This window comes from Onychomys torridus, chromosome 1 (assembly GCF_903995425.1).
Source record: "Onychomys torridus chromosome 1, mOncTor1.1, whole genome shotgun sequence".
NCBI lineage: Eukaryota > Metazoa > Chordata > Mammalia > Rodentia > Cricetidae > Onychomys > Onychomys torridus.
The window spans coordinates 64,558,073-64,582,147 of NC_050443.1; the positions used below are offsets into that span (position 1 = coordinate 64,558,073).

The 24,075-nt window shown below is 49.4% G+C and overlaps 1 protein-coding gene across 3 annotated transcripts; it reads right to left on the minus strand.

Moving 5' to 3' along the window:
- Window positions 1-23,221, minus strand: Fah (fumarylacetoacetate hydrolase). 3 transcript variants are annotated; one of them, XM_036186669.1, is made up of 15 exons: window positions 22,927-23,208; window positions 21,887-21,959; window positions 19,354-19,464; window positions 18,371-18,492; window positions 18,123-18,172; window positions 16,491-16,581; window positions 14,737-14,834; window positions 14,579-14,631; window positions 12,834-12,933; window positions 12,125-12,255; window positions 10,414-10,489; window positions 8,345-8,391; window positions 5,529-5,630; window positions 4,802-4,919; window positions 10-186 (listed from the first exon to the last, which is right to left on the minus strand). In XM_036186669.1, exons 1-15 carry the CDS (start codon window positions 22,950-22,952, stop codon window positions 107-109), a joined length of 1,278 nt encoding a protein of 425 aa, XP_036042562.1. In that variant the 5' UTR covers window positions 22,953-23,208; the 3' UTR covers window positions 10-106. The 3 variants fall into 3 exon arrangements, with proteins under 3 accessions (XP_036042570.1, XP_036042562.1, XP_036042571.1); XM_036186677.1 differs by lacking the exon at window positions 21,887-21,959 and having other exon boundaries at window positions 1-186; window positions 22,927-23,221; XM_036186678.1 differs by lacking the exons at window positions 12,125-12,255; window positions 12,834-12,933 and having other exon boundaries at window positions 22,927-23,211.
- Window positions 23,222-24,075: the final 854 nt, after the last annotated feature.

The window sequence follows — 24,075 nt, forward strand, 5'->3', positions numbered from 1 at the left end:
TCTGTGGCACTTCCTACAAGCAAAATGGCTTTATTCATTCCTGCATGAAGGGCAGCTGCAGCATTGTCCCCAGCAGGCAAGGCTGTGGCCTGTGGCTTCTGGAGCCTCAGGCTGGCGAGAGGGCAGGCAGCACCTTCCCAGCACACTGACCGAAACCAACACGGTAGCCGTCCCCCTGGCAGTGACCTGAAACACAGTAGGGCAGAATCAGTCACAGAGCTGCAGACTTCCTGGATGTGAGCTGCTTCAGAGGGTGGAGTGGGAACGCATGAAGACAAAGGTAGCATTGCTCTGGATGGAAGCCGAGCCAGGCCTTTGCCTTTCATTTAACTCACGGCACACCCCCACCCTAGAGACAGGTCCCCTGTCCAGAGCTGTGCCTCCTGCTACTCAATGTGAGAAGGAAAAAAATGGAAAGAAATGAGATCCCGGAAGCCAGTGGAAGAAAACTCAAGCACATTACTGAGAAGCCCAATGGTTCCCTGGACCAAATGGGCAGCACATCTGTGTGGTGAAGAAAAACAGGCACAGAGGCAGGTGTGAGAGACACCACTATCACATGACTGCAGGAAAGGAAATGGGTTTGTGTCACAAGATTTCAGGTGCCAAGACAGAAGTCTCAACTAACTGTGAGCTAAAGAGCAGTGGGCAGAGAAGCATTGGTCTCCAGGAACAGGTCCTCGCAGGTCCAAAGCAGAATGCCAAGTGAGGACAGAAGGCAAGGCTGGAGGAGATTGATGCCTGAAGCCACTTGCTCAAACTGAGGATGTTTGGTTACTTTCTTCTCCTATGTGGTTCTCTGCAGGGGCCACACTGGAGAAGAGCCCAGTTCAAATCCTGGCTCTGTTTGTACCCATCTCTGCAACCCAAGGATGTGGATTTCAATTGTGGTCTCTGTATATGAAGGGTGAGGTCTGGGTACCCATGGGTACCTTGTACAGTGTCATATAAACTACATGAGAAGCTACCACATACTCAGTCATCAGGGGGTGACTCCTGGGGGAACTTGTCTCCTCTTTGAGAAAGCAGAAGGCAGGAAAATGACATGGTAAAGGAAAGTCAGAAAAAGCCAGTAGGAAAGAGCCAAACAGAACCAGAGCATGTGAAGCTGGAAGGCAGTTTACAGGCCATGGTGCCAAGGCAGGACAAACCGGGGAGCCTGTGGATCCTGCTTCCCACAACCACACAGAAAAGGACTCCTCCTGCCCCCTGTGGTACAAACATCAAGAACACCATGGGGCTGCCTGCCTCAGCCCCAGGGCCCTTTTTTCCAGGCCTGACAACTGCCCAGCCAAGATTGCATTATTAGAGGCAGCTTATTCAGGTTCTGTCATACTGACATCAGAGAGTCAATGTCACTTTCTCTCTTTCCACATCAACACTTGAAAAAAAAAATGCTTTTACTCAATCCACAGGACCACAGCAAGAACCTGGGGTTGGCTGGCAGGTGCCGGAACAATACCATACATAAAACTGGCATACAGCAGTTGGAGTACTTGCCTGACGTGCAGAGGTCTAGCCTTGGAGAGAGCAGCTCACAACGGGAACTGTGTCCTGACCTTGTTGTCTGTGTGTGCCCTAATTCACCTCCCTTATGCTCTCCTAGGTTTTTTTATTTTGCAAAACTGGGACAATGACACATTTTCCAAAGGCTTGGGTGAGTAAAAGGAGAAATCACGGAAGTAGATATATACCTCCAACATAGCTGGACTCTGCAGACATTTAGTAAGTCCAGTCGGCCCTTGGCATCTCCAGGGTAAGCCCCTGGACATTTTGCATATGGCCTACACACATGGTCCCTACACTTCAAATCATGCAAGGGTGGTTTACAATGTCTAAGACAATACAAATGCCATGTCAAGAGTTACACTGTACGGCTTCGGGAGTAATGACAGGAGAACTGGATATTTCCAGTAAAGACACAACTCTTCTCAGTGTTTTCCCTCCGCAACTGGTTGGATACATGGACGCTGAGGCACAGAGACCATGAGGCACTACACCGTTATGCAGAATTAAGAACTGTGAGAGCAAAGTGGGTAGTGATCAACAGTGACAAGCTTGTTGTCTTGAGCTCTGCCTGTACCTTTCTCCTTGGTTCGGTCCACTCAATAGTGTGCTTGGCCTGTCTCTGGGCACTTCAGATTGAGCTGTGGACTGCAAGGACATCAGCTCCCACACTGGGACCTCAAACCTACCTCACAGAGTAAAGGCTTTCAGATGGGACTGTGGAAAGAGCCTTCAAAAGAAGGCTCTTTGGGTGGGCCCGAAAACCAACACGAGCATGTCATATGAGACAAGGAGCGAGGTTTGGGGAACAGAACAAGACTGTGTCTTGATGGGAATGGGCACTGGGAGCTCTGCTGGTGGCACTGTAGCTGGCAGGCCAAGAATAGGCCTTCCCCCCAGGCACCTGGAGGGAGTGCAGCCCCTTCACCACCTGCATGGCTGATTTCTGCCTTTCAGAACTGTAAGAAGACCATCAAGCCCACGAGCTCTTATCACAGCCCAGGAAATGAAGAGGAGCCCTTGGCTAGGTATGGGAGCTGACAGGCATGCTGCCGGCTTGAATGATACTAAGTGAACTCCTGGCAGAGGACAAAGGTGACTACTTTAATGGCAGGAAAGGCTGAACCAGGCTGAGTCTGAGGAGCCACAGTATCTATGAAAAGTGGTGCTATGATAGCAGAGGGTCTGTAGTAGAAGGACATTGAGTTGACAAAATGGACTCTCATGATGTTTCCTGTGAAGACACTAGCACATGAAGTCCCCAGGCTGTAGCCCAAGGCATACCAAAGTGCTGATAGATTGTATGAAGCTGCAGATGGGTACCACAAGAGGAGCTTGGGCAGAATAGAAGCATTGTGGAGCAAGCAGGGGGACCCTGTGAGCAGAACTGACTAAAAGGTCTACTGTAGAAGCTTCACGAGGGCTCCAGCTGTGGAATATGTAGAGCATGTCAACTGCACAGAGAAAAGAGGGCACCTTAAGGAGATATTCAGCAGACTAGGATGAAGAAAGAGGTCTAAGATTCCTGTTGTAAAATATTATTTTAAGAAATGTTACTTTTGTCCATGTTGCATTTGTTTAACTCTGTGAAGCTGTGATGCTTTGCTTGTATAAAACACCAAATGGGTTGGGTGGTGGTGGTGAACACCTTTAATTTCAGCACTCGGGAGGCAGAGGCAGGTGGATCTCTGCAAATTCAAGGCCAGCCTGAGCTACAGAGCGAGTTCCCAGGACAGGCTCCAAAGCCACACAGTGAAACCCTGTCCTGAAAAACCAAGTAAATAAATAAATAAACAAATAAATACACTTGATGGTCTAATAAAGAGCTGAACAGCCAATAGTGAGGCAGGAGAAAGAACAGTCGGGGCTGGCAGGCAGAGAGAACAAGTAGAAGAAGAAATCTAGGAGGAAGGAGCAAGAGAACAAGGAGGAAAGGATACTGAGGTCAGCCACCCAGCTACACAGCCAGCCATGGAGAAAGAGTGAAAGAAAGACACACAGAAGTAAGAAAAGAAAAAGCTCAGAGGCAAAAGGTAGACGGCATAATTCAAAGTTAAGAAAAGCTGGCAAGAAACAAGTCAAGCTAAAGCCAGGCATTTATAAGTAGGAATAAGCCTCTGTGTATTTATTTGAGAGCTGGATGGTGGGACCCTCTGATATAGTAAAAGAGTAATAAAGTAAGCAACAAAAGTTTCAGTCCACAGGACTGACTACTGGTACCAGGGCAGCATCAAGGAAGTGTTGGGAGAGCAGAAGATACACAAAAGGAAATGAGTGGCAGGTGGGCTGAGAGCAGAACAGGTGAGAATGTAGGAGATGGTTATAGGCCCCATGGAGGAATGCCCTTTAGAGACGGTCCCACCAAAGAAAGGTCAAGGTGCTTGGCTCTCCAGAGTGTTATGTAAAACAGCAGAGGACAAGAAGACCTGGATATACATCGTTACTGGTTCAAGTACTTTAATTGTAACATATATTCCATGCTTTAGATGCCCCAAGGTGAAAAGAATTCGGACTGTACAGATCAGTTGCCTGGAGGAGAAACCAGACTTCCTTATTCACCATCTGCAATGCCTCCATGAAATGCCAACCTCACTGTGTATCCTGTACAATAAATAGTGTAGGGACGACGCTGCAGTGTAAGCCAATGTGAGCCAACTCTACTGAGAGCTACTCCTCATTTCTGGAGTCCCAGGATGCCCTTCTGGGGACTCAGTAGGGGCCCAGTGCACTTCATCCAAGAGCAAAGCTATGGGCACATCCTCCAGCTCTGTTATCAAATTGTGAAGATGAGGCCAATCAAGCCTCAGGATGTTGAGTACATCAACGGTCACACCGTTGATAAGTCCCTGGGAGGTCACTGGAATGTTTATGACTCCAAGAAGTGGTCTGCTAACCATGATTGTGTCTTCCTTGCTATTGATGAATATGTGGAGGGCAGAATGGCAACAATGATGTGAGGTCTTCAATCTCCTGGAAAGGAGCTGCTAAGGACCTCAGGCACTACTGTAGTCATGCCCTCCCTGACCCCAGTTCCACATCAGCCCCTGCCCATGGATTGGGACATAGTCCAGAAAGCAAGGACCCCACCATTACTGAATAATTGCTGAGGGAAAGGGATGTAAAATGGACTCTTATGATGTTACCTGTGTAGACACTAACACATGAAGTCCCCAGGCTATATAGCCCAGGCTGTAGCCCAAGGCATACCACGCAAACACAGAATCCAGAAACGCCAGTGAGTGAAAGAGAGATAGATACCTATCTATCTCGGCCCATGGGGCTTGGTGGTCCATACCTGTTATGATGACTTCATCACCATCCAAAAGGAAGGTCCTGGTCTGCCCCTGGCCTAGATCGATGGCCTTTGTTCCCCTCCAGGACAGTTCCAGCATAGAGCCGAAGCTTCCAGGTTCCTTTAGAAGAGAAGGGAGTGACATGTATTTACATCTTGGTGATATGATATATCAGCTCTAGTGTAGACAGTACAGTGAGACATAGGGGCCCATAAATCTTTGAGGCCACTATGGACATGTCCTGGTAGCTCAACAGGCTGTGCCTTCATCTTTCCTATAAGCATGCTGTCTATTCAGGGTCCTGTGCCCGGGGCCCTGTTTCAGTGTGCCTTCTCATTCCACAGACTGCAGCTAACAACCCCAGACAGTGTCATGTCCAACACCCTACCACTGGCAAGAGGCCGTCACCTCCCAGTTGACATGGCCAGGATCTCACAGAGTGAAGCCAACCTATTTACCACCCCACATCATCATTTCCAAAGTTGTGCACCCCTCTCCCCAGGCTCGTGGTGGCTCAGGGGTAGATGAGAAGGCTGCAGCTGTGAGGTCACCTCCTCCTAGGAGGGAACAGAGGGTTAGATAGAATGGCTGCTGCTTTCCGGGGAGACAGAGTCAAGCTCTGGATCTCACACAGATCTCCCTTAGCAGGGAAGCAGTTTACTCTCTCCCCCCACATTGCTCAATTTGACTATCTTTGGTTTGGTGTCCCAGGGGGGTAGTTTGACTCACTGATCCGCTGATGGTTCCAGAAGCCAGGAGGTCCCCAGGTCTCAGATTGCAGCCATTAACAGAATGGTGTGTGAGTTGCTGCAGCATGGTCCAGTACATATGCTGAGGGCAGGAAGCAGCAGGACACGTGTGGGCATCCCGCTTTCCGGGCAGGATGTAGTCTGCTTGCTCCGTGCCTTCCCTGCCCTCCACAACCCAGGTGTACTTATAATTTATGCCTGCTTCGTTTCAGTTGAGATTTTGCCTTCCTCTAGTCCCTCTCCAGATGCCCTGCTGTCCACCTGCTAAGGTTCCAACCCACCTCGCCCACCAGCTCTAACCTCACTTCCTCTGGAACCTCATCTCTCCCAACCACCTTTTCCGAGATGTCTGAAACCTGGGCCTTCTCAACCCTTTCTGTCTGCCCAGGCCTATGTGTTCATGAGCACCTGAGGCCTGGGAGTTCCCAGAGCTGTTCCTGGTGGACTGTCCTTCCTGCCGTAAGGTCTGGCTGACCACCCCTCAGACCAGGACTTGGAAGTGACACCAGCCCTGGAGCTGAAAGGATTCTAACAGAATGTCAGAGTGAGGTCAATGCTCCTGTGCCTGAAACACTCAGAGGCAATGCATGCCCAAGCCTCCACAATAGCACAGCTTCCTGTGTCTCCCTTCGACAATCATACTGGCAGGTAATGGATCCTCAGAAGTAGATTCTTCCCTTGGTTCCTCTTCAAGCTCTCTACTTTTTAACTCTCTCTCTCTCTCTCTCTCTCTCTCTCTCTCTCTCTCTCTCTCTCTTTTTTAAAGATTTATTTATTTAGTATATAGAAGAGGGTGCCAGATCTCATTACAGATGGTTGTGAGCCACCATGTGGGTGCTGGGAATTGAACTCAAGACCTCTGGAAGAACAGTCAGTGCTCTTAACCTCTGAGCCATCTCTCCAGCCCTTAACTCTCTTTTAACTACAAGGAGATTATGCAAAACAAATGCATCCACTCATTCTTCACGTGGCCAAAGAACATATGAAGAGGTACCCAGTTGTGTTGGCCATTATGGAAATACAAGCAAAGCCACAATACCCCTAATGGCTGAGTTGAAAAGGCAAACACTTCATGTCCATACATGCAGTAGCAGAATTGTTTAGATGTCAGTAGTGGGAATGTTCATGTGATGGCTAATCTCAGTTGCCAACTTGATATAATCTAGAACCAAGTGGGGAAGAAGCCACTGTGAAGGACTATCCAGATTCAGCTGACCCATGGACACACCTGTGAGGGATTCTCTTGGTTAAGTGAGTAGAGGTGGAACATCTTGGAAAGCTATTCAAAAGTATTCCTAGTTATGCACTCTGCTTTGTGGGATGTGTTTGTGAGCATGAGTGTGCATATGCAGTGTGTGAGTGTGTGTGTGTGTGTGTGTGAGTGTGTGTGTGTGTGTGTGTGTGTGTGTGTGTGTGTGTTATCACCCAGCAGTTCTAATCCTGAGTATGTAACCAACAGATATGTGCACACGTGTACTCCAAGAGATGTGTACTAGAATTCAAAGTTGGCCAAAATATGGTAGCAACCAAATGCCCATCACCCATTGTAGAGCTGGTACAGCAGCATCCTTTATAGCAATGAGACAAACAAGTTCCCACTGCAAGAACAATGTGGCTGAACCTCACAAATCTAGCACTGCAACAATGAAGTCCAGCATAGAAGATACGCACTATAACCATCCCCATAAAACTGATAAACAGACAAAGTCTGTATGGCAAGAGAAGCAAAGAGATGTGGTCTGCCTTGGGAAAATGGTGGAGTAGCTGTAAAGAGGCAGCAGGCTGACAAGGGCTGGGAATTCCCCTTTCTGACATGGGTGCTGGATGCACAGGGATGCTTGCTTTGTGAAAACTCCTGAGCATTTACACTTTTGATCCTAGCATTTCCATATATGTACTGTATCTGTACATGTGTGTGCTGTTGTTTCAAAACAAAACAAAACAAAACAACAACAACAACAACAACAAAAAACCCTCTGCTCTTTGATGGCTCTGTACTTATAACACATACTTCTATAGCAGGGAGCCTAAGGTGGTTTTTCAGTACCCATGTTGGGTTCTCACAACCTCCTGTAACACCAGCACCAGGGATCACTCTTTTTCTGGACTCCATAAGTGTTTGCACATGCATGTGTATACATGCATACATGCATGCACACACAATTTTTAAAATAAATATTTTTAAAAGGTTTGATTAAAAAATAAGTGGGCTGCCAAGGTGTTAGTAAAGCTTGCTGCACAGACACGAGGACCCAAGTTTGACTGAGTCCCCATGGCACACATAAAAATCTGGGTGCGTTGTGTGCCTGTCCTCTCAGCACTAAGGAGGCAGAGACAGGAGGATACCTGAGATTGCTAGCTGGCCAGCCTAGCCAGTCAATGAGCTCCAGGTTCAGGAAGAGACATTGTCTCAAAAATAAGGAAGACACCCACTGTCAACCTCAGGCCCCCCACATGTGGACACAGCAGCACTTTCATCAATCCAGCCCGTGAGGACATGGAATCCAGAGGCTGGCCATTACAAGATGTGAAATGCTCCCAGAAAACTTGGGCCACATCTGTGCAGCACCCTCCATCTTGACAGGACTCTGTGATGTCATGCATGTCTAGGAAGGGACAGGGTCATGGAGACTCCAGGCTTTCAGGTTGATGTCATGCATGTCTAGGAAGGGACAGGGTCATGGAGACTCCAGGCTTTCCAGCTGACCTGCCCTCTCATCCTAGGTGGATGCTAGTCTCCTGTTCCTGTCCCTTTCTTCCCCTCCCACAAAGCAGTCTAATGGCCTCCAAACTCACCTTAAAGTTGGACCTGCAGATGGTAGCCGCCTGGCTCATTCCTTCTCCTGTCAGAAATTAAGAAGTAATACTCATGAAGATTTAGTCCCACCGATCAGAAAGGTAACCTTTCCAATTGCTTCCACTGGCCTGCTAGGATTTCACTTAGAATGTGGAACAATATGTTTAGAGGGTATCAGAGCTTGGAGATGCCCACTGAGGTCATCTGGTCCAGGAAGGGCAAAGATGTGTACCTAAGCTCTCGGTTTCTTCTCCCACACCCACAGCAAACACTGCTGACAGAGGCATGTGAGCCTGAGTCTAGACCTGACTTCAGAGTACCTCTTCCTATAATGTTTCTAATAGCCACCAGGAAACCTACATATGACCTTGATCAAACACAGCCTGCTACTCTCTGGAGAGCTGGGACAGTGTTTTAGTTCATCATTAATGCCAGCAGTCCTTACTAAGCACCTACTTCATGCAAGGAACCAACCATCTTCTGATAGTATGAACCGCTAGAAAGCACTTCCACCCTCAAAGCCCAGCCCTTCCTTCCCTTGGTGCTTGTTGCCCCTCTACAACAGGAGGTGTGCTCTAAAGCCTACCAGGAAGTCAGGGTGCCCACATGGCTGCTTTCCGACCCCGTCATTCTGACGTCAGCGCAGAACGTCAGAGTGAGCTCTGGACCCCTGGATGCTGTGATTTCACTCCTGTCCTGCCCCTTCCCATCTGTGCCCTTTGTTGACACAGGGAAATGCCCAGAACAAGAGCAAGCTAGGGAGGCACTGCAAGGATGTGTCTAGAAGTGAAAACACTAGCTTGGAACTTACAGCCCTGGCACTTAGTTCCAGCCTGGCCCTCACCGGTGCCACAACTCAGGGTAATCCTCCCTGAGCCTCTGCTTCCTGACTTGAAACAGGAAAGGATGGGACCAGCAGTTTCCCAGAGGATGCCGTCATGGCTCTTAGATCTTTCTTAGATGGAGCATCCTGCTACTTGATCCTTAAGAAATTGAGTCTTGGGGCTGGAGAGATGGTTCAGCGATTAAGAGCACTGGCTGCTCTTCTAGAGGACCCGGATTCAATTCCCAGCACCCTCACGGCAGCTCACAACTGTCTGTAACTCCAGTTCCAGGAGATCTGACACCTTCACACCAATGTACGTAAAATAAGTGAAAAAGAAAGAAAGAAAAAAATTGCATCTCTTGCCACTTATGAGGGCTCAAATCCAGGAACTGACCATAAGGACACAACACAGCCTGTGTGTAATCACAGACAAAAGGAGAGAAATTGAGGGAACAAGGAGCCAGCTAGAGTCTGGCCTTGAGGAACTGAATGTGTCCCTCGGGCAGGCTCTCTTCCACCCTGAACATGAAGATGACACCTGCCCCTTCCTAGTTATGGGTTCTGTTCTGGGGCTAGATCCAGGTGTATGGATCAGTTTCCTATTTCATCACCATTGTACAATAAAACCAATGCTATAATCCCCCTGCTTCACAGATGACAAACTAGGACATTACTTGGTACCTTGCCCAAGCCCCACAGCTGGACAAGAGAAGAGCTGAGACTGGACTTCCACCACGGCCTGCCTAGCAGGCCCCTCACACCACAGCTTGGCCTGGAGAGCCATCCCCTCACAGCTCAGTCTGTGAAGAGGCTCAACGGAGGCAGGCCATCAACATGGATCTCTGTGCTATCTAACCTGCTGCTCAGGGCTGAGCCCTGCTTCTCACAGTCCCATGAGCCTCTGAGGTCAGGCTTTCAAACAGGCATTTGATGAAATGTGCCACACATCTGGGGGGCAGTGTAAGGTGACTAGCAGTGACAAATGTAAGCAGAGACTAGGTAGACCCTGGCTGGAAGAGTCCAACAGAGTAGGGAACCAGTGTTCCCATGGAGGACAACACCTCTAAAATGGAGGATGGCCCTTGCATTCTCTTTTTCTTTATAAGAGCCCCACACAGGCTCCAGACTGGAGCAGGTGCCTGTAGTGCCCCTCAGCCAAAAAGCTCAGGATCCCTTGGGGCAGTGGCACCTGCCCATGCCTGCCCGCTGAGCATGGGCAACACCACTCACCCTGCCACATACCTTTCAAGGCAACAGACAGGTTGATATCAAATGTGTAGGGCTGCTTGTGGCAGAGATACGGCAAGGGCTTGGGGTCCTGGAGTAAAGAGCACATCAGAGAGGTGGCTATCAGGAGGGCTGAGTTCCCAGCAGCCTCTGCTTTCCAGCACAGAGTGTGCCATGTGGCAGCAGTATTTTTTCTCCAGAGACCCAGTCCCTGTATACTGTCCATAGTTGGGCAGTAAGAATCAGGAGGTCGCATGTGCTAGCTTTGAGAAAATCAGCTGAGGATGGGGAGCATAAGCAGGTCAGGCAAAGGAGCAACGCTGCAGGAGAGGATAGGTTTGGAAAGGGGACCAGGGGAGGCAAAATGATTCATAGAATCTGTAAGGAAAGGCTAGGACAACAGAGAGAGCAAGGTAGGTGCCCTGGAAGGCAGAGTGCCTGACAACAGTGAATCTGGCAACCCTATTTGGTGCTGGAACACCTGGGGAGGCAGCTGGTGGCCAGGCGGAGATGCTGTATACAAAAGAGCATTTCCCTAAAATACAATACAGAAAATCGTTTAGCAGGACATAAGATCACGCTGGGTGATTTGAACAGCTGTGTGTTTCTAACGGTAACGGTGTTGACTAGTGATGCTAGTGCGGAATGCAATTCCTTCCCAGTGCGTGAAGGGTTAAACTCGAAGCTGCTTTCGAGGGAAAAGACACTGATTAGTTGGGAATGGACAAGGGCGGTGACAGCTGTTCATAGATGGTACTTGGGAAGGACAGAGGCAGCTGGGGTCCAGACAGCTCTGTGAAGATGGACCTGGAGAAGGATGAGGAGGGAAGATGTGGGCCATGGAAGGCAGGAGCCCAACAGGTCCTTTGAGGGCAGACAAGGAGAGGGAGGGTATGGAAGGAGACAGACAAAGGGGAGGGAGAGCAGTGAAGGGTAAAGGTGGGTGCTATGATGGAAGCAGCTAGGGAAGATCTGAGGAGATGGAGTGAAGGCCTTGCTGGGACTTTCATGAAGGGCCAATTTGCAGGGAAAATCCCCAAGTTGTTCAAGAATGAAGTTACGTGGACGAGTGAGGGAGAAATGCACAGTACGCAGGCTGTTGAGACAATGCCAGGGAGAATGTGGGGAGGAAAAGTAGAGGGCCCTGAGCAGAACCCTTTGAGGGACAGTTGGACCCAGAGACAGACACGGGAGGACCGGAAAGGTCACTGACAGACCCATGTTTCAGAGAACATCTATGCAAGTTAGGGCCTGCAAGGTGTTGGCCTTAAGACCATAAAGGCAGGGTGACTGTAGTGAAGGGGTGGGGCAGAGCATATTAGGACAGGCTGGGGAGTGAGAGCGAGGGCCACCAGCCTAAGCCTGGGCAAGGGAACTGGGTACAGTGTCACAGAGACATGCACTTTTCCCTCTACCCTCTATTCCAAATGCATTCTACAAAGTAGACTCCAGAGGGAGCCGTTGCACAAACCAAAATTGTGCAATGGGGCAACTGTGTAGTCAGGGTTTTGCCAGGCAGTTCCCTGAACTCAGAGAATTCTGACAGCTACATTACATTTTCCCCTATGAACTGTGTTGGAGGGAAAGAAATCCCTGGAGCCACGGCTGCCTGGCCACTGCACCAAGATCCTCCAAGCACTGCTTTGTCTCTGTATTTGCTCAAAGGGCAGCAGGAAAGGGCAGAGGCTGGAACTGGGAGCAGGGCTTTCAGCAGAGGGGTGCTTACCTGATCTGGGTTGGGCACAACAAAGGGCATGAGGGCATCCATGGGCACCACCCAAGGGGAGATGGTGGTTCCGAAGCTCTTCCCCAGGAACGGCCCAAGGGGGACATACTCCCACTGCTGGATGTCTCGGGCTAAGGGAGAAGGCAGGAGCTTAGGGCTCCCCTAATGGCTTACAGGCTCACACCTATCTGCTTCCTGCCCTTGACCTGCATGGACCTCTCTACAGGGCAAACCAGACCTCCCAGGGAATGCAAAGAAGGGTGTTCAGTGTGAAGACCGAGGTCTTTGGAGGCACCGTACCAGGCTACAACACAGGGTAACAAGACAATCCCTGAATTGGGGGGTGGGGGGCTCTCCTGGGATGGGTGAACCCACTTCCTTTTATGCATGGTAGCAGGGCACAAAGCTGGGACTCAGAGGCTAGGCTGCTGAACTTTAAGGCTCAGCTCTGTTCACCAGCAGAATGGGATGATGGTGATGGCAATAGTGAGTGCAGATAGGTGGGGCTTGACAAAGGTTTAGATCCTGTCAGCTCCATCCTTCCACAGATGATGAGGAAGCAGCTGAGGGAGGCTGTGACTGGCCCACACCCTTAGAGTCAGAGGTCAGAGGCATCACTCTTCCAGGCCTTGGGCCTCCTGCCCCATCCCCAAGCCCTCTGCGCTCCTCAGAGCAGAACCTCAGAGGAAGCTGGGCCACCAGGCATTACCACTCCAGTCGTTCATGAGGACCATCCCGAAAATGTGCTCGTGGGCTTTGGAAATAGGGATCGGCTCTCCGAATGTGTTCCCAGGGCCTACAAAGAAAGCCTGTCATAGGGAGAGTTGGTTAGATCTCAAGATGACCTGTCACTCTGGGTCACTATGGCTTCCAGAGCAAAGGGAAAATATTTCCAAAGTCCAACCAGGAACCAGGGCTGCCCGAGGACCTGGTACTAATTCACTGGATCTCTGAGACCGGAATGGCACTCATGTATGCCCTGTTTTCCTACCATCCCCATGACAGTTTCTTGCTGACCCTCAGGGCACCAGTGGGACTTCCTGTTCCTTTCTTTGTTCCCTATAGTCCATAACCTAATATCCGACAGCTCTATTGTGAAGAACAGAAGCATGAGATGTGCTCATGCCAGAGCACCTGACACGGTAGCTCACAGCCCAACCTGTCTCCAAATGAATGCTATCTATGTGATGAACCAACAGAACACCCAGTCATGTCTAGGTGGAGCTAAATGGGGTAGGGGGAGACTCCTTCAAAGCACAGAATCAGTTACAGTCATGACACCGGGGTCATTTTTATTTGTTCTGTGACAAACAATGCAAAATTTTTCATCAAGATAAAAAGAAAAAACACCTGGGGGCACCGAGACCTGAAGGATCCCACCATTTTCTTTTCTTTTTTTCCCCCAGAGCTGAGGACCGAACCCAGGGCCTTGCGCTTGCTAGGGAAGAGCTCTATCACTGAGCTAAATCCCCAACCCCCCACCATTTTCAAGTGCAGGGGCTCACCACCTCATTTCTCACAACTGCATGGGAGTCTTCAGCACTCTCGTAATAATATGCTTAATTCAAATAAAATGTGGAGCCTCGCTAGGAGGAGAGGAGGGAGGGAAAATTTTGGGAAAAATTATTTTAAATTATAAGTAAATGTCTTTAAAAAAGGGAAGCCTTGGTATAAGCATGTTTATGAAATGGTACAGGCCCTGCCACAGGTGTAATGAGGTGGATATGGCTGTTGGATGCTTGTTACTCATGTGACATTCCATAAAATCACCGTGAATGTGAACAGACTAGGTGAAACAATGCTCCCATCAGAAGCAAGCTGGGTTTTCACAGCCTCTGCCTACAGTACTCACCAACTGAACAATAAGTCATTTTATCTAACCATATTTTACCTCTTCTTGTTAATGATATTTGGTAGAGAGCGTTGGCTCAACACCAAATTCTCCATCAATAGCTTCAACTTGGAGAGGAAGGAGGCTTTTCTAACACATGTTTCTGTAAGGGACATCTGCCTTATTGCAGTTAGGAGAGCACAAGCACTCTTCACTTGGGGGACATAATAAATAACAAAATCAGCTCAAAGCACATAAGAATGTGGAAAACATGGGGGGAAAACAGACCAGAAAATTAACAAGTGTTTCGAGAATGAGATCTGAAACAAGAAGACAGGGAGCCTGGTGTGCCCTCAACGGGGGACCAGTGTGTGCATCAAGACACTCATATTTTCCATTTCTCTGTGTGGCAATGGCTTGTGTTAATATTTGGGTTGCAAATAAGCTTAGCAGGTGGGCAAATTCACAAACACAGACCCTGAAGGAAGAACACCAATTGCACTCAGTGGTCAGACGGGTCCACAGGGCTGCTATTTGTGGCTGGACAGGCATGAACTGCTTCCCAGCTTTCCTGCTGCAGGCCTTTATGGATCCCACTCAATGAAACTCTACACATAACTCACCATTTCCAACTCTATGTCCAGGAGTCTGCAGGCACCATACACAGGAGGCTTTGCTGGAGAGACAACAGATCAAAGGAACCATCAACACCAGACTACAGAGCTCAAAGCAAAAGGGCAGAGCAGGGCATTGGCAGGGCCTGGATACTGGAGTCACTTACAGTTATCAGGTCTCATCTGTCCCATGGGTCTTCGGATTGGGGTGCCAGACACCACGATGGAGGAAGCCCGGCCATGGTATCCTACAGGTAAGTGGAGCCTGACATAGGAGAGTGAGAGGTCATGGGTGCCAAAGCTGTTACATGGTGTAAATTAAACTTCAGAAAGAAACAGTCAATATACACTCACAATTCAAAAGTGAAAACATGTCTCCAAGTATCCAAAATGAATTAAGAAAGGTAAATGGAGACACCAAATGTGGCGTCACACAGGGGGAAATGATTCAGCTTTAGGAAGAGAAGGGGGCAGGGTGTGCCTGTAATCCCAGCACTCAGAAGGCAGAGACGGGAAGGGTACCACACGTTTCAGGCTGGCCTGGTGTACATAGTAGGTTCTAGGCCAGCTAGGGCTAGCTACACAGTGAGGAGGATGAGGAGAAGGGGGAGGAAAAGCGAAGGGGGTCCTGTCCATCTCCAAGGCACGGGAACCCTAGGAATAAATGATAAAGTTCAGAACAAATAGCTATCCAAGGCTGGGGAACACTGTCAGAAGATGCTTGTAAACCAGCAATATGGAGAGGAAATAAAGGAGTCTTCCACATATCAAAACACTACCAAGCAAGGTGGGGCCAGGGGCGCTCTCTGATGAACACACGGAACTACGTGTAGGTGAGAAGATAGCCCATGATAAACACCAATGCTGTTCTGAATAAAACAAGAGGTTGTGCCTGCAGTGCGGTGAGTGGCAGCTCCCCCAAAAGATCTGTCTGTGCCCCCCCCCGGAAGATGTATTAATAATTATTAGCCCTGGATCATCTAAGAGGCCCTATAGCCCAGAGTGCCTTTGTATAAGGTAGAAGACGAGACAACCATGTGAAGACAGTGATAGAACCATAAGGAATGTCCACGGCAGCAGGAAAATGGATAATCAGGGTCAGACTTGCAGGACACAGCAGGCTGGACCCGGCCTCCAGGTTCCTGCTTAAGGTGGGTAGACCCTGCATGGTTCCAGGCTGTTTATCCATCAGAAACTGTCTGCTCTCATGACCTCAGGGAAAATGATCCAGCAGCCTGTCTAGCCCCAAAGGGAGCCGCCTCTCACCACGGGGCCAGAACTTGTCTAGCCAAATTATCAGGGATCAGGAAGTGAGCAGCAAGGCTGGGTGAGGGAATGCACCCTTACCCTCATCTGAAGCAAACTGGGGAGCCACAGCCTTTGACCTGCACTCCCTTCACAGAGTAGGAACAAGAGGCCTTCTCTTGTGGTGTGTGATTCAGGGTGGTCCTCAGTACTGCCTTTGGTTTACCTTATGCACACGTTCTCCAATATAAAGATAACATAGGATGAGCCTCCCTCCTCGAAAATGCTTGAGATTGGAAGTATTTCAGATTGCTGGGTTTTGTTTTCTTTCAGAATGCTCATGGTTAGAACATAGGCAGTTTGCCAACAGAAGAATCTAGAGATCAAGCAGCACAGGGAATCTAATCCCCATGTCTGTTCTCCAGAGGGGAGTTGAAGGGAACTGCCCACAGGCCCTTGACAGCCCCCCATGCCTAAAGTCAGTCATGCTGAGGGAATCAGAAGCTAGGTCGGCTCTTTCCAGAGGCTGGAACATCATCATTTCTAGTTTTTCCTCTAGGGCTGCTTCGACTACAGCGGGTCTTTGCAGTTCCTAGGAAAAACATTTTACATATCGATATATATCTAGAGAGAGAGATGGTTTTGAATGTATCCCACCACCTGATCTAGGACGTACCAGTTGGGCATCAGCGCATTCTCCTTGCCCCTGAACATGATGCCAACATTCGTGGCGTGCTGCCGGGAGGAGTAGAAGTCTGTGTAGTCTCCTGCAGAAGGGAGACCCAAAACAGCCAGTGACCTAGATGAAGGAAGGCCGGTCCCACGCGAAGGACTCACACCCTTCTTCAAGATTCAAGGACCCCTCCAGAAAAAAAAAAAAAAAAGAAAAAGTAAGCGCACACTTTCTGAACCAGGCAGCGAGATTGAAGTATGAAATGGCTGCTACCGTTCCCTCCCAACTTGTACCACATGTAACTGCTGTGACCCTCACATGGGCGAGCCTTGGCATGCCTTTGCTTACTCTATGCCTGCTCCCTAGTCTTATTTCTTCCTCACCTCGGCCGGCTTAAATCCTGGCAAGTCTAAGGCCCCACTACTGAACCCTTCTTTGGAGTGAGTGGGCTTCACTCTGCTCCAGTCCCAGGTGTGCAGAAACTGTCACCATTCAGGCCAGTCCCAGCTCAGCCCCTATTTCACGAGACTGGCTCTCAGCACCAAGAACAAGGCATCTGTATTTGAACTTGTATATCAGTGCCTGTGGGTTGTGATGAGCTGAACTTGGAGGTTCCGGAACTCCAGGTGGCCCTCTCTCAAATGCAAATGAATCACTAAGATCTCCTAGAAAACCCACTTAGGGTAGTTTGCTTACTCATCTTCCTAAACCTTATGCCACCACCACCACCCCAAAGCAAAGCTGAGTACCCCAATCCCAGCAGCTTGGACTGGAAGTGGAGGTGGAAAGATAAGGAGAAGAAACAGTCTGGGAGCCAGCTAGGCAAGGGGTGGACAGCCCATCGCTTACTGTACTCACTACTTCCCACCTTCAGTCCTATGCACAGAAGTAAGAGTGAATGCATTTACCACAAAAGCAATCGTGTCCATGACAGTAAAAACAAGAAGCCACAGCATCAGTTAACTGGAAAGGATGAAGGACCCCTAGGAAACAACTAGCTTGCTGTGAAAGTATAGCACAGTCCTAAAGGGAAGCAAGAGACAAGCCCATCCTCAAGCCCGCTGTGGGCACTAGCACCTCTGGAAGACTCTGCCGAATGGAGAAACTGGTTCAGGAAACCCCATCCTTCCAGGGCAGAACTGGACAGTTCTCTGATCATAGGTACTCATGAAAGAGCAGAGACCCCCCTCTCATTGCTGACATACAAGGATACATACAGGCTGATGGGCCCATCTCAGCTTCAGGCTATCAGGCTGTATCGACAGCAACTTGCAGATTCAATCAAATCAGATGCCTGGTCAAATGCATACATGGGCCCTGTGGGGGCCCTCTGGCTTTCCTCAAAACTCTCTTTCCTGACAGCTCACAGTGTTTGCCTTCTAGGAAGAAGAGGTGAATTTGCTGTACAGGGAGCCATGTAGCTAGTCACAAACTTAGATAGGCTGCTACTTCTTCAGGAGAGCAGGCTTGAGACAACCTGAACCAAGGCTAACTGTGTCATGTTGGGATCATCTGGCAATCTTAACGCCCTCACTCTGCTTTCTTTCCACCAAGATATAGGGGTTCAATGCTTCTGCCCAGCCATCTAGGCCCACTAAAATACTCAGGTTGATAGAACATGGAAACAGGACTCACCTATGGTAGCAGGAAGGTGCATCTTGGCAGAAGCCTGGGAGGTGAATGCACTGAAACATAGAATCAGCGGCTCCATCCAGTCCTTCAGGCCCAGAACCCTCCCACCAACATGCAACCCAGAACTGCGATGGATGAAGTTGGCCTGATTGTACTAGGCCAGTCAGCCAAGCAGCAGTGCATGAGGGTACTACCAACTCCCCCATCCTTGTCTCCCCTGACATGTCCCTCTCTCCTTATGTGTTCCTCACCGCTGCCGAAGCTCCTTGTCATCTCTCAGCCTGGCTTGGCTGGCAGACAGCAAGTTCTGCAAGGCTGTTCTTGCCTCCTTCCAGGCAGCTTGGCCCAGGCCCATAAAGCTGTTGAGAGTTGTCTAAGACCAAAACAGGATCAGAGATGGTTATGCCTGAGAAAAATCCTTGAGCCAGCCCTCTTGTCAGAGTCTGACTTCTCTCTGTGTGTTCACAAGTTGGGGCCTTTGTTTACATTTTTGTCTTCTCTGCATACAGCTAGAGAAAGCTGGTTACCTTCTTGATGCCCTGTCTACTCCTGGATATGCACCCCACAATCCATGCTCCACAAACTGCATGAGTCCCTCTCATCTAGAGACAATACTGAGTCTGTGCTGGAGGGTGGCTAGGAGGACTGACAGAGAGGATGTAGGAAAACTCCTGTACAAAACAGGCACTCAGTGGATACCACAAGCACCCCTGCCTGTGTGTCAGGAAAAAGCAGATCCTAAGAGCTGGCCTGTGCGTGACAAGGGAGGAAAGTGGCACCCATTCCACACAGACATGGAAGCCAAGCTGACTGCCCCCGGTACTTCTGCACACCTAGATGACAGTGCAACTACCAGAGATAGACAGACACAAGCAAGGCTGGGTGACCCAGGACTGTGCCCTTGAAGGAGTGGGCAGCCATCCCTCATGAACATGGAGGCCAGCATGACTGTCTCAAGCTGTTCCCCAAATCTGGACTATAAGGCTCACAGCTCCTTTTCTCATGGTTTTCTTGGGCCTTGAAAGACCAAAGTTCAGTATAAAAAGGAACCAGAGTTACAGAATATCCTCCCATCAGAGGTAACTTGGAAAGACCCTCTGGTCTCATGAGCTTACATTCTGCTGAGAAACCACCCTAAGATGTGGTTTAACCAGGGATAACCTGTGACTAAGAAAACACTATCTCATTTGCAACAGGTGATGAAATGGAGACCATCTATGACATGATATCATACCTCATCGAAGACATGCTGGTGTTTGGAGAGGACAGGCCCAGTAAAGAGGTGTTTAATGACACTGAGGTCCAAGATTTGGTCACCGATGGCCACACCAATCCGTGGCTTTGGCTAGGAGGAGAATGACACGGTTAGTTCTGACAGGGCCAGCTCATTCACGGCAACAGCAACCCAATATGTAGGGATCAATGGGTCCCTTTGGGACAACCCTCATAAAGAGAGAATAAAGCTATGATCTCTTGATGGAAAGAGGAAGAACAGGGAGCCTGTGGAGGCAAAGTTCCTAGCATTGCTTACATGCCTCTAGGGATGAGCTGCTCACCACCTTACCAAGAACCTGATTTCCTCTTTATACTGGGCCTAGGGCTTTGCTCAGGGCCGTTCTGTGGAGCAGAGCAGTGAGTGCTCCACATGCAGTAACTTGGAGTGACAGCTCTGTGGTAGCTCAAATGCAGCAGAACTCAGGTTGTAGGGTTCTGCAGAAGCCACAGTGCTCCAACCACGTGAATGAATTTCTTGTATGCCCCCATAAAAGCTCTGCAGGAGTTCAGATGAATACAGTGACCCAAATATTTTATCAAGACTGGTCTCTGGCCCCACAACACTAAGCATGTTGGAAGACTTCACCTCCTGGAACTCTGTCCTAAGCCAGGCTTCCTTGGCACCTGAACCAGCAGTTCTGCCATTCTAGGAAATTCATGGGAGCCGAGCGGTGGAATTCTTGGCTGGCCCCGTCTCTACCCTTAGGGGTTAGGAATAGAGCAAGGCCACAAAACCCTGAGAAGCTACACTGGAGAGCTCATATGTTCTCAGCTCTGTAACTCCATGGGCCTCAGTCTCCCCACTGTGCTCCAAAGAACACAAACCTGAGTTACATGGGTCCAAGTGACAGTCCACTCAGGTGATGTACAGGACACCCTGGGGCAACTGTCCTGCCTTGCTGAAGGCAAGAAGGAACCTCTATCATTGAGTCACCTCTGTGATCTAATCATAGGCATTACCTGCCTAGTCATATGTGAACAAAGCCTATAAATTATACTAAGTCGCTTTGGTATTATAACAGCTGTTAAGGGAGAGGGGTAATCGGTAGTCTTACCCAGATCTAAGGCCTATGAACTACAACAATCACTGGAATAGGAAGATATTCACAAAGCGGTAATAATGGCACTTAGATCCTGAGAATAATCCACAGCTGTCTAATTGGACTTAAGGCCTGCTCAATAGGAGGGAATCCATGCCTGTTACTGTAAACCTAGCCAACTGCCCATGGCTGGAGAGGTCACAGACCCAAGAGGATAACCTACTATTGCCATTTTCTGAAACCTATAAAAATCTAAGTGTTCTAAATATGTATCCTTATACCCACAGATAAGTGTAACTCTCACCCCTCATTAAAGAAGCTTCTTTTTGCAATAGATAGAAACCATTAGAGATCCACAAGGGGTCAAAATGCAGAGAACAATTCATCATGGGTGCCCAACTTCGTGATACATCTGCGATGCAATCTCTACTCCTATGGCTCAGGAAAAAATCATCCAAGAGGGACCAGAGAGACAATAAGAGCCAGTAGCTCAGGACACTTGTTGATAGATCATTTCCCCTAGACATGACCAGGGAAATGCCCCTAGGAACTCTCAACAATATAGCTGCCTGAATAAGACCAGCACAATGACACCAGGTGGCCTGCCAGTGCTGATGGGAAATTCCACATGGCCCCACCCCTAGATGAAGAGCTGGAGGTCAATTGTTGCCCCTAGGGACAAACTCCCACATAGGTTGTCCAATTCCAAGCTGTCAGCCCTGGATACAAGTACATATGAGCAAAGCTAAATATATTCAGTGGGTTTTATATACATATGAATATACATGTAACAATAATAAAGGAGAGATCATTAGTTTGGGAGGGGGAAGGACGAGTGGGAGGAGCAGGAATGATTTAGATACAGTACTTATATATGAAATTCTCAAAAATTTAATTTTAAAACTAAAAAATAATTTTTTTTGAGCTGAGGATCGAACCCAGGGCCTTGTGCTTGCTAGGCAAGCGCTCTACCACTGAGCTAAATTCCCAACCTAAAAATTAAATTTTTATTACTAAGATCTGCAAACCAGGCTAGCCTCAAACTCAGAGATCTGCCTGCCTCTGCTTACTAAGTGTGGGTTCAAAGGAGTGTGCCACCATGCCCGACTTTTTTTTTAAGAGGCAGGCAGATCTCTGAGTTTGAGGCTAGCCTGGTTTGCAGATCTAGTTTCAGAACAGGCAGGGCTACACAGGTAAATCCTGTCTCAAGAAATCAAAATAATATTGGTAATAATAACAACAACAACAACAACAACGAAGAATCTGCAGAGTATGTCTAAAAAGCCTCTAGCCACACATAAAAGAACAATAGCTCCAGATTCCTCTGGGAGCACAAGTCAGAGTCCCTTACTACCTAGGCAAGTGCCTGCACAAATGTGATACATCTGCGTAACCCACTGGTGCTCCCAGAAAAGGCTGAGAGAGAGGGCTCCTCTGCTGAGGGCAAAGTACCAGAGGAGGCCAGAGGGAGTATTCTGCTTCCAGAAGGTGGTTGGCTGGCACAGGTGAAGGCTCCACACACCTCCTATGTGGAAAGGCACACACATTAACTTCGTGTCCTTGCAACATCTAGTCATGCTTGGTGGTTGTGAAACCACGAGTTGACTCTTCTGACCAAAGCATTCAGCACACGCAGGAGACAAAAGGGCAGCCATCTGGGCAACAGATGTAGAGAAAGGGACCAACTGCCAGGAACCCCTTTCTTCCTTCCTTCTGCTGATGCTAGCTAGCCAAGCACCCTCCCTACCTATGCTACCTGCCAATCCTGGCGAAGATATTCTGATTCCTGTACGTCCAAGCAGTGTCCATGGCTCTATGGCTTACAAAGCTGAATCAACAGTGTAAGCAAAAAGCAAGCAGAAAATACCACAAACATTTTGGAAGGATGTGCTTTTCCCACCCAAGGAACCCTTTATGTATTCGCTGATAACTCAGCTACACTAAAACCGTTTTTAAAGATTTCTTTCTAATCAGACTATGCGTGCAAGTCAAAGTTCGTTTCTCTTGCCCCACGGGACTTGTGATCAGTTCAGGGAATGCCTAGCAGCTCACACTAGAGCAGAAAGAATTTAGGCTAAAGGTAAAAGAATCTGGTATCTTAGACCGCACAGTTTCTAAGCCAGGAAGTACTTGCATCCTCAGAGTTGCTCAAAAATATGGGAGTCAGCTCATACTTTCCAGGTTGTAGAGTCAAGGACTAGCAGTATAGAGTGAGCGACCACCAGGCTTCTTGAAAAGAAAGGGCCTGAGGGACTACGCGTCGGTTTCTGGGTCACAATAATCTCACGGGCCTGCTGTCCAGGCGAGGGGCGATAATTCCCATTTCTCTTTGCATTTGTTCTCGTACAACCACACAAACTGGGACTGAATTTCAACATCGTGTACAGCTATGGTGGATCATGAGCCGCGTTCGAGTCACAGGCACCTTCCACCGAGGCTCGGGAAGAACTGTTCCCACCTCCCCGCGCCCTAGCCCAAGCGCCGAAGCTCACGTGGCTTTGAGTGGAGAAAACGCCATAGGGCAGGTTTTGGATGGGGAAGTCGGAGTCCTCGGCCACCGGAATAAAAGACATGATGACGAGCACTAAGCAGGAAAGCCCTCGGCGGCAGGGGTTGGCTAGCGGGATTGTGCTTAGAGCGAGGATCAGTCTAGAAGAGCACTCTTAGACGCAGAGACCGCCCCGAACCGTGGGACTGCTGTTCCCCGGAGGCCAGTACCCTGTACCGCCTGACAACACCCCTACCCGCCCCCTCGGGACCGCCTCCCCACCACAGGCACCCTTTTAGCACCCGCCCCGGGACCATCCAACACCCTTCGCTCCTCCCTTACCCCAGGCTCACCCTCTTTCCCACCCAGCACCCGCCCCGGGACCACCCCACTTCGGCCCTCTTCCACCCCAGAACCGGCCGGCACCGGCTCCGAGACGACCCCATTTCTCTCTCCTGCGACCTTCCCGCATCCATGCAGTGAGACCACAGCACCCATCCTGACACATAGAACAACCCTCTTTATCCTCCCCAGACAAGACCGGAACTATGGAATCGTCCGGGCCCCATCCCGCCCCTGGGACTCCGCCTCGTCCAGGCCCCGCCTTGGTCCTGCCCCCTCTCCATCCCGGAACCCAGGACCGTTCTGCCCCTATGTCCATACAGCCCCCTACTCGGTCCAACACCTAGGTCCAGGTCTTCGTTCTCTCCCAGAACGCCCTAGCCCCCAAGGCCCCGCCCTGTGGGTGCTTCATTTCCACAATCCCTCAGGCCCCCGGGTTCTTCCGAGCGGCCCCGCCTCCATAGGAGCCCTACTTTTCCCCCGGACCCCACCTCCAGTTTGCACTTGGGGATCCACCCGGTGACCCCATTCTTCTGTTCAGGGTTGCCTCCCGCTCCTCTGGCATCACTGGATACTGCAGATGCCCTGTCCCCAGCTCCTCTGCGTGCACTGCCTTGCTCAGGATCCGAAGAGACGCTTCCAGAGCTGTTGCTGGGAGGGTGGAGTTGGAGCCAATTTCCGGAAAAGTGTGACGCGCCTGTGTTTAACTTCTCATGGTTCTTCTACCTCAGCTTCCCACCCCCCCCCCCCCATACAATACTAGTGGGAAGTCCGCTTCTGAGTAGATAGAAGAATTCAATTCGTTAATGTT

Excerpts from the sequence above, each read along its gene's own strand:
- Fah (XM_036186669.1), bottom strand. The coding sequence starts at position 22,952 with ATGGCGTTTTCTCCACTCAAAGCCAC. Across the intron at positions 18,493-19,353 it reads ACCAGCATGTCTTCGATGAG|ACAACTCTCAACAGCTTTAT; the intron begins GTATGATATCAT and ends TTTTGGTCTTAG. Across the intron at positions 18,173-18,370 it reads GACAAGGAGCTTCGGCAGCG|TGCATTCACCTCCCAGGCTT; the intron begins GTGAGGAACACA and ends TCTATGTTTCAG.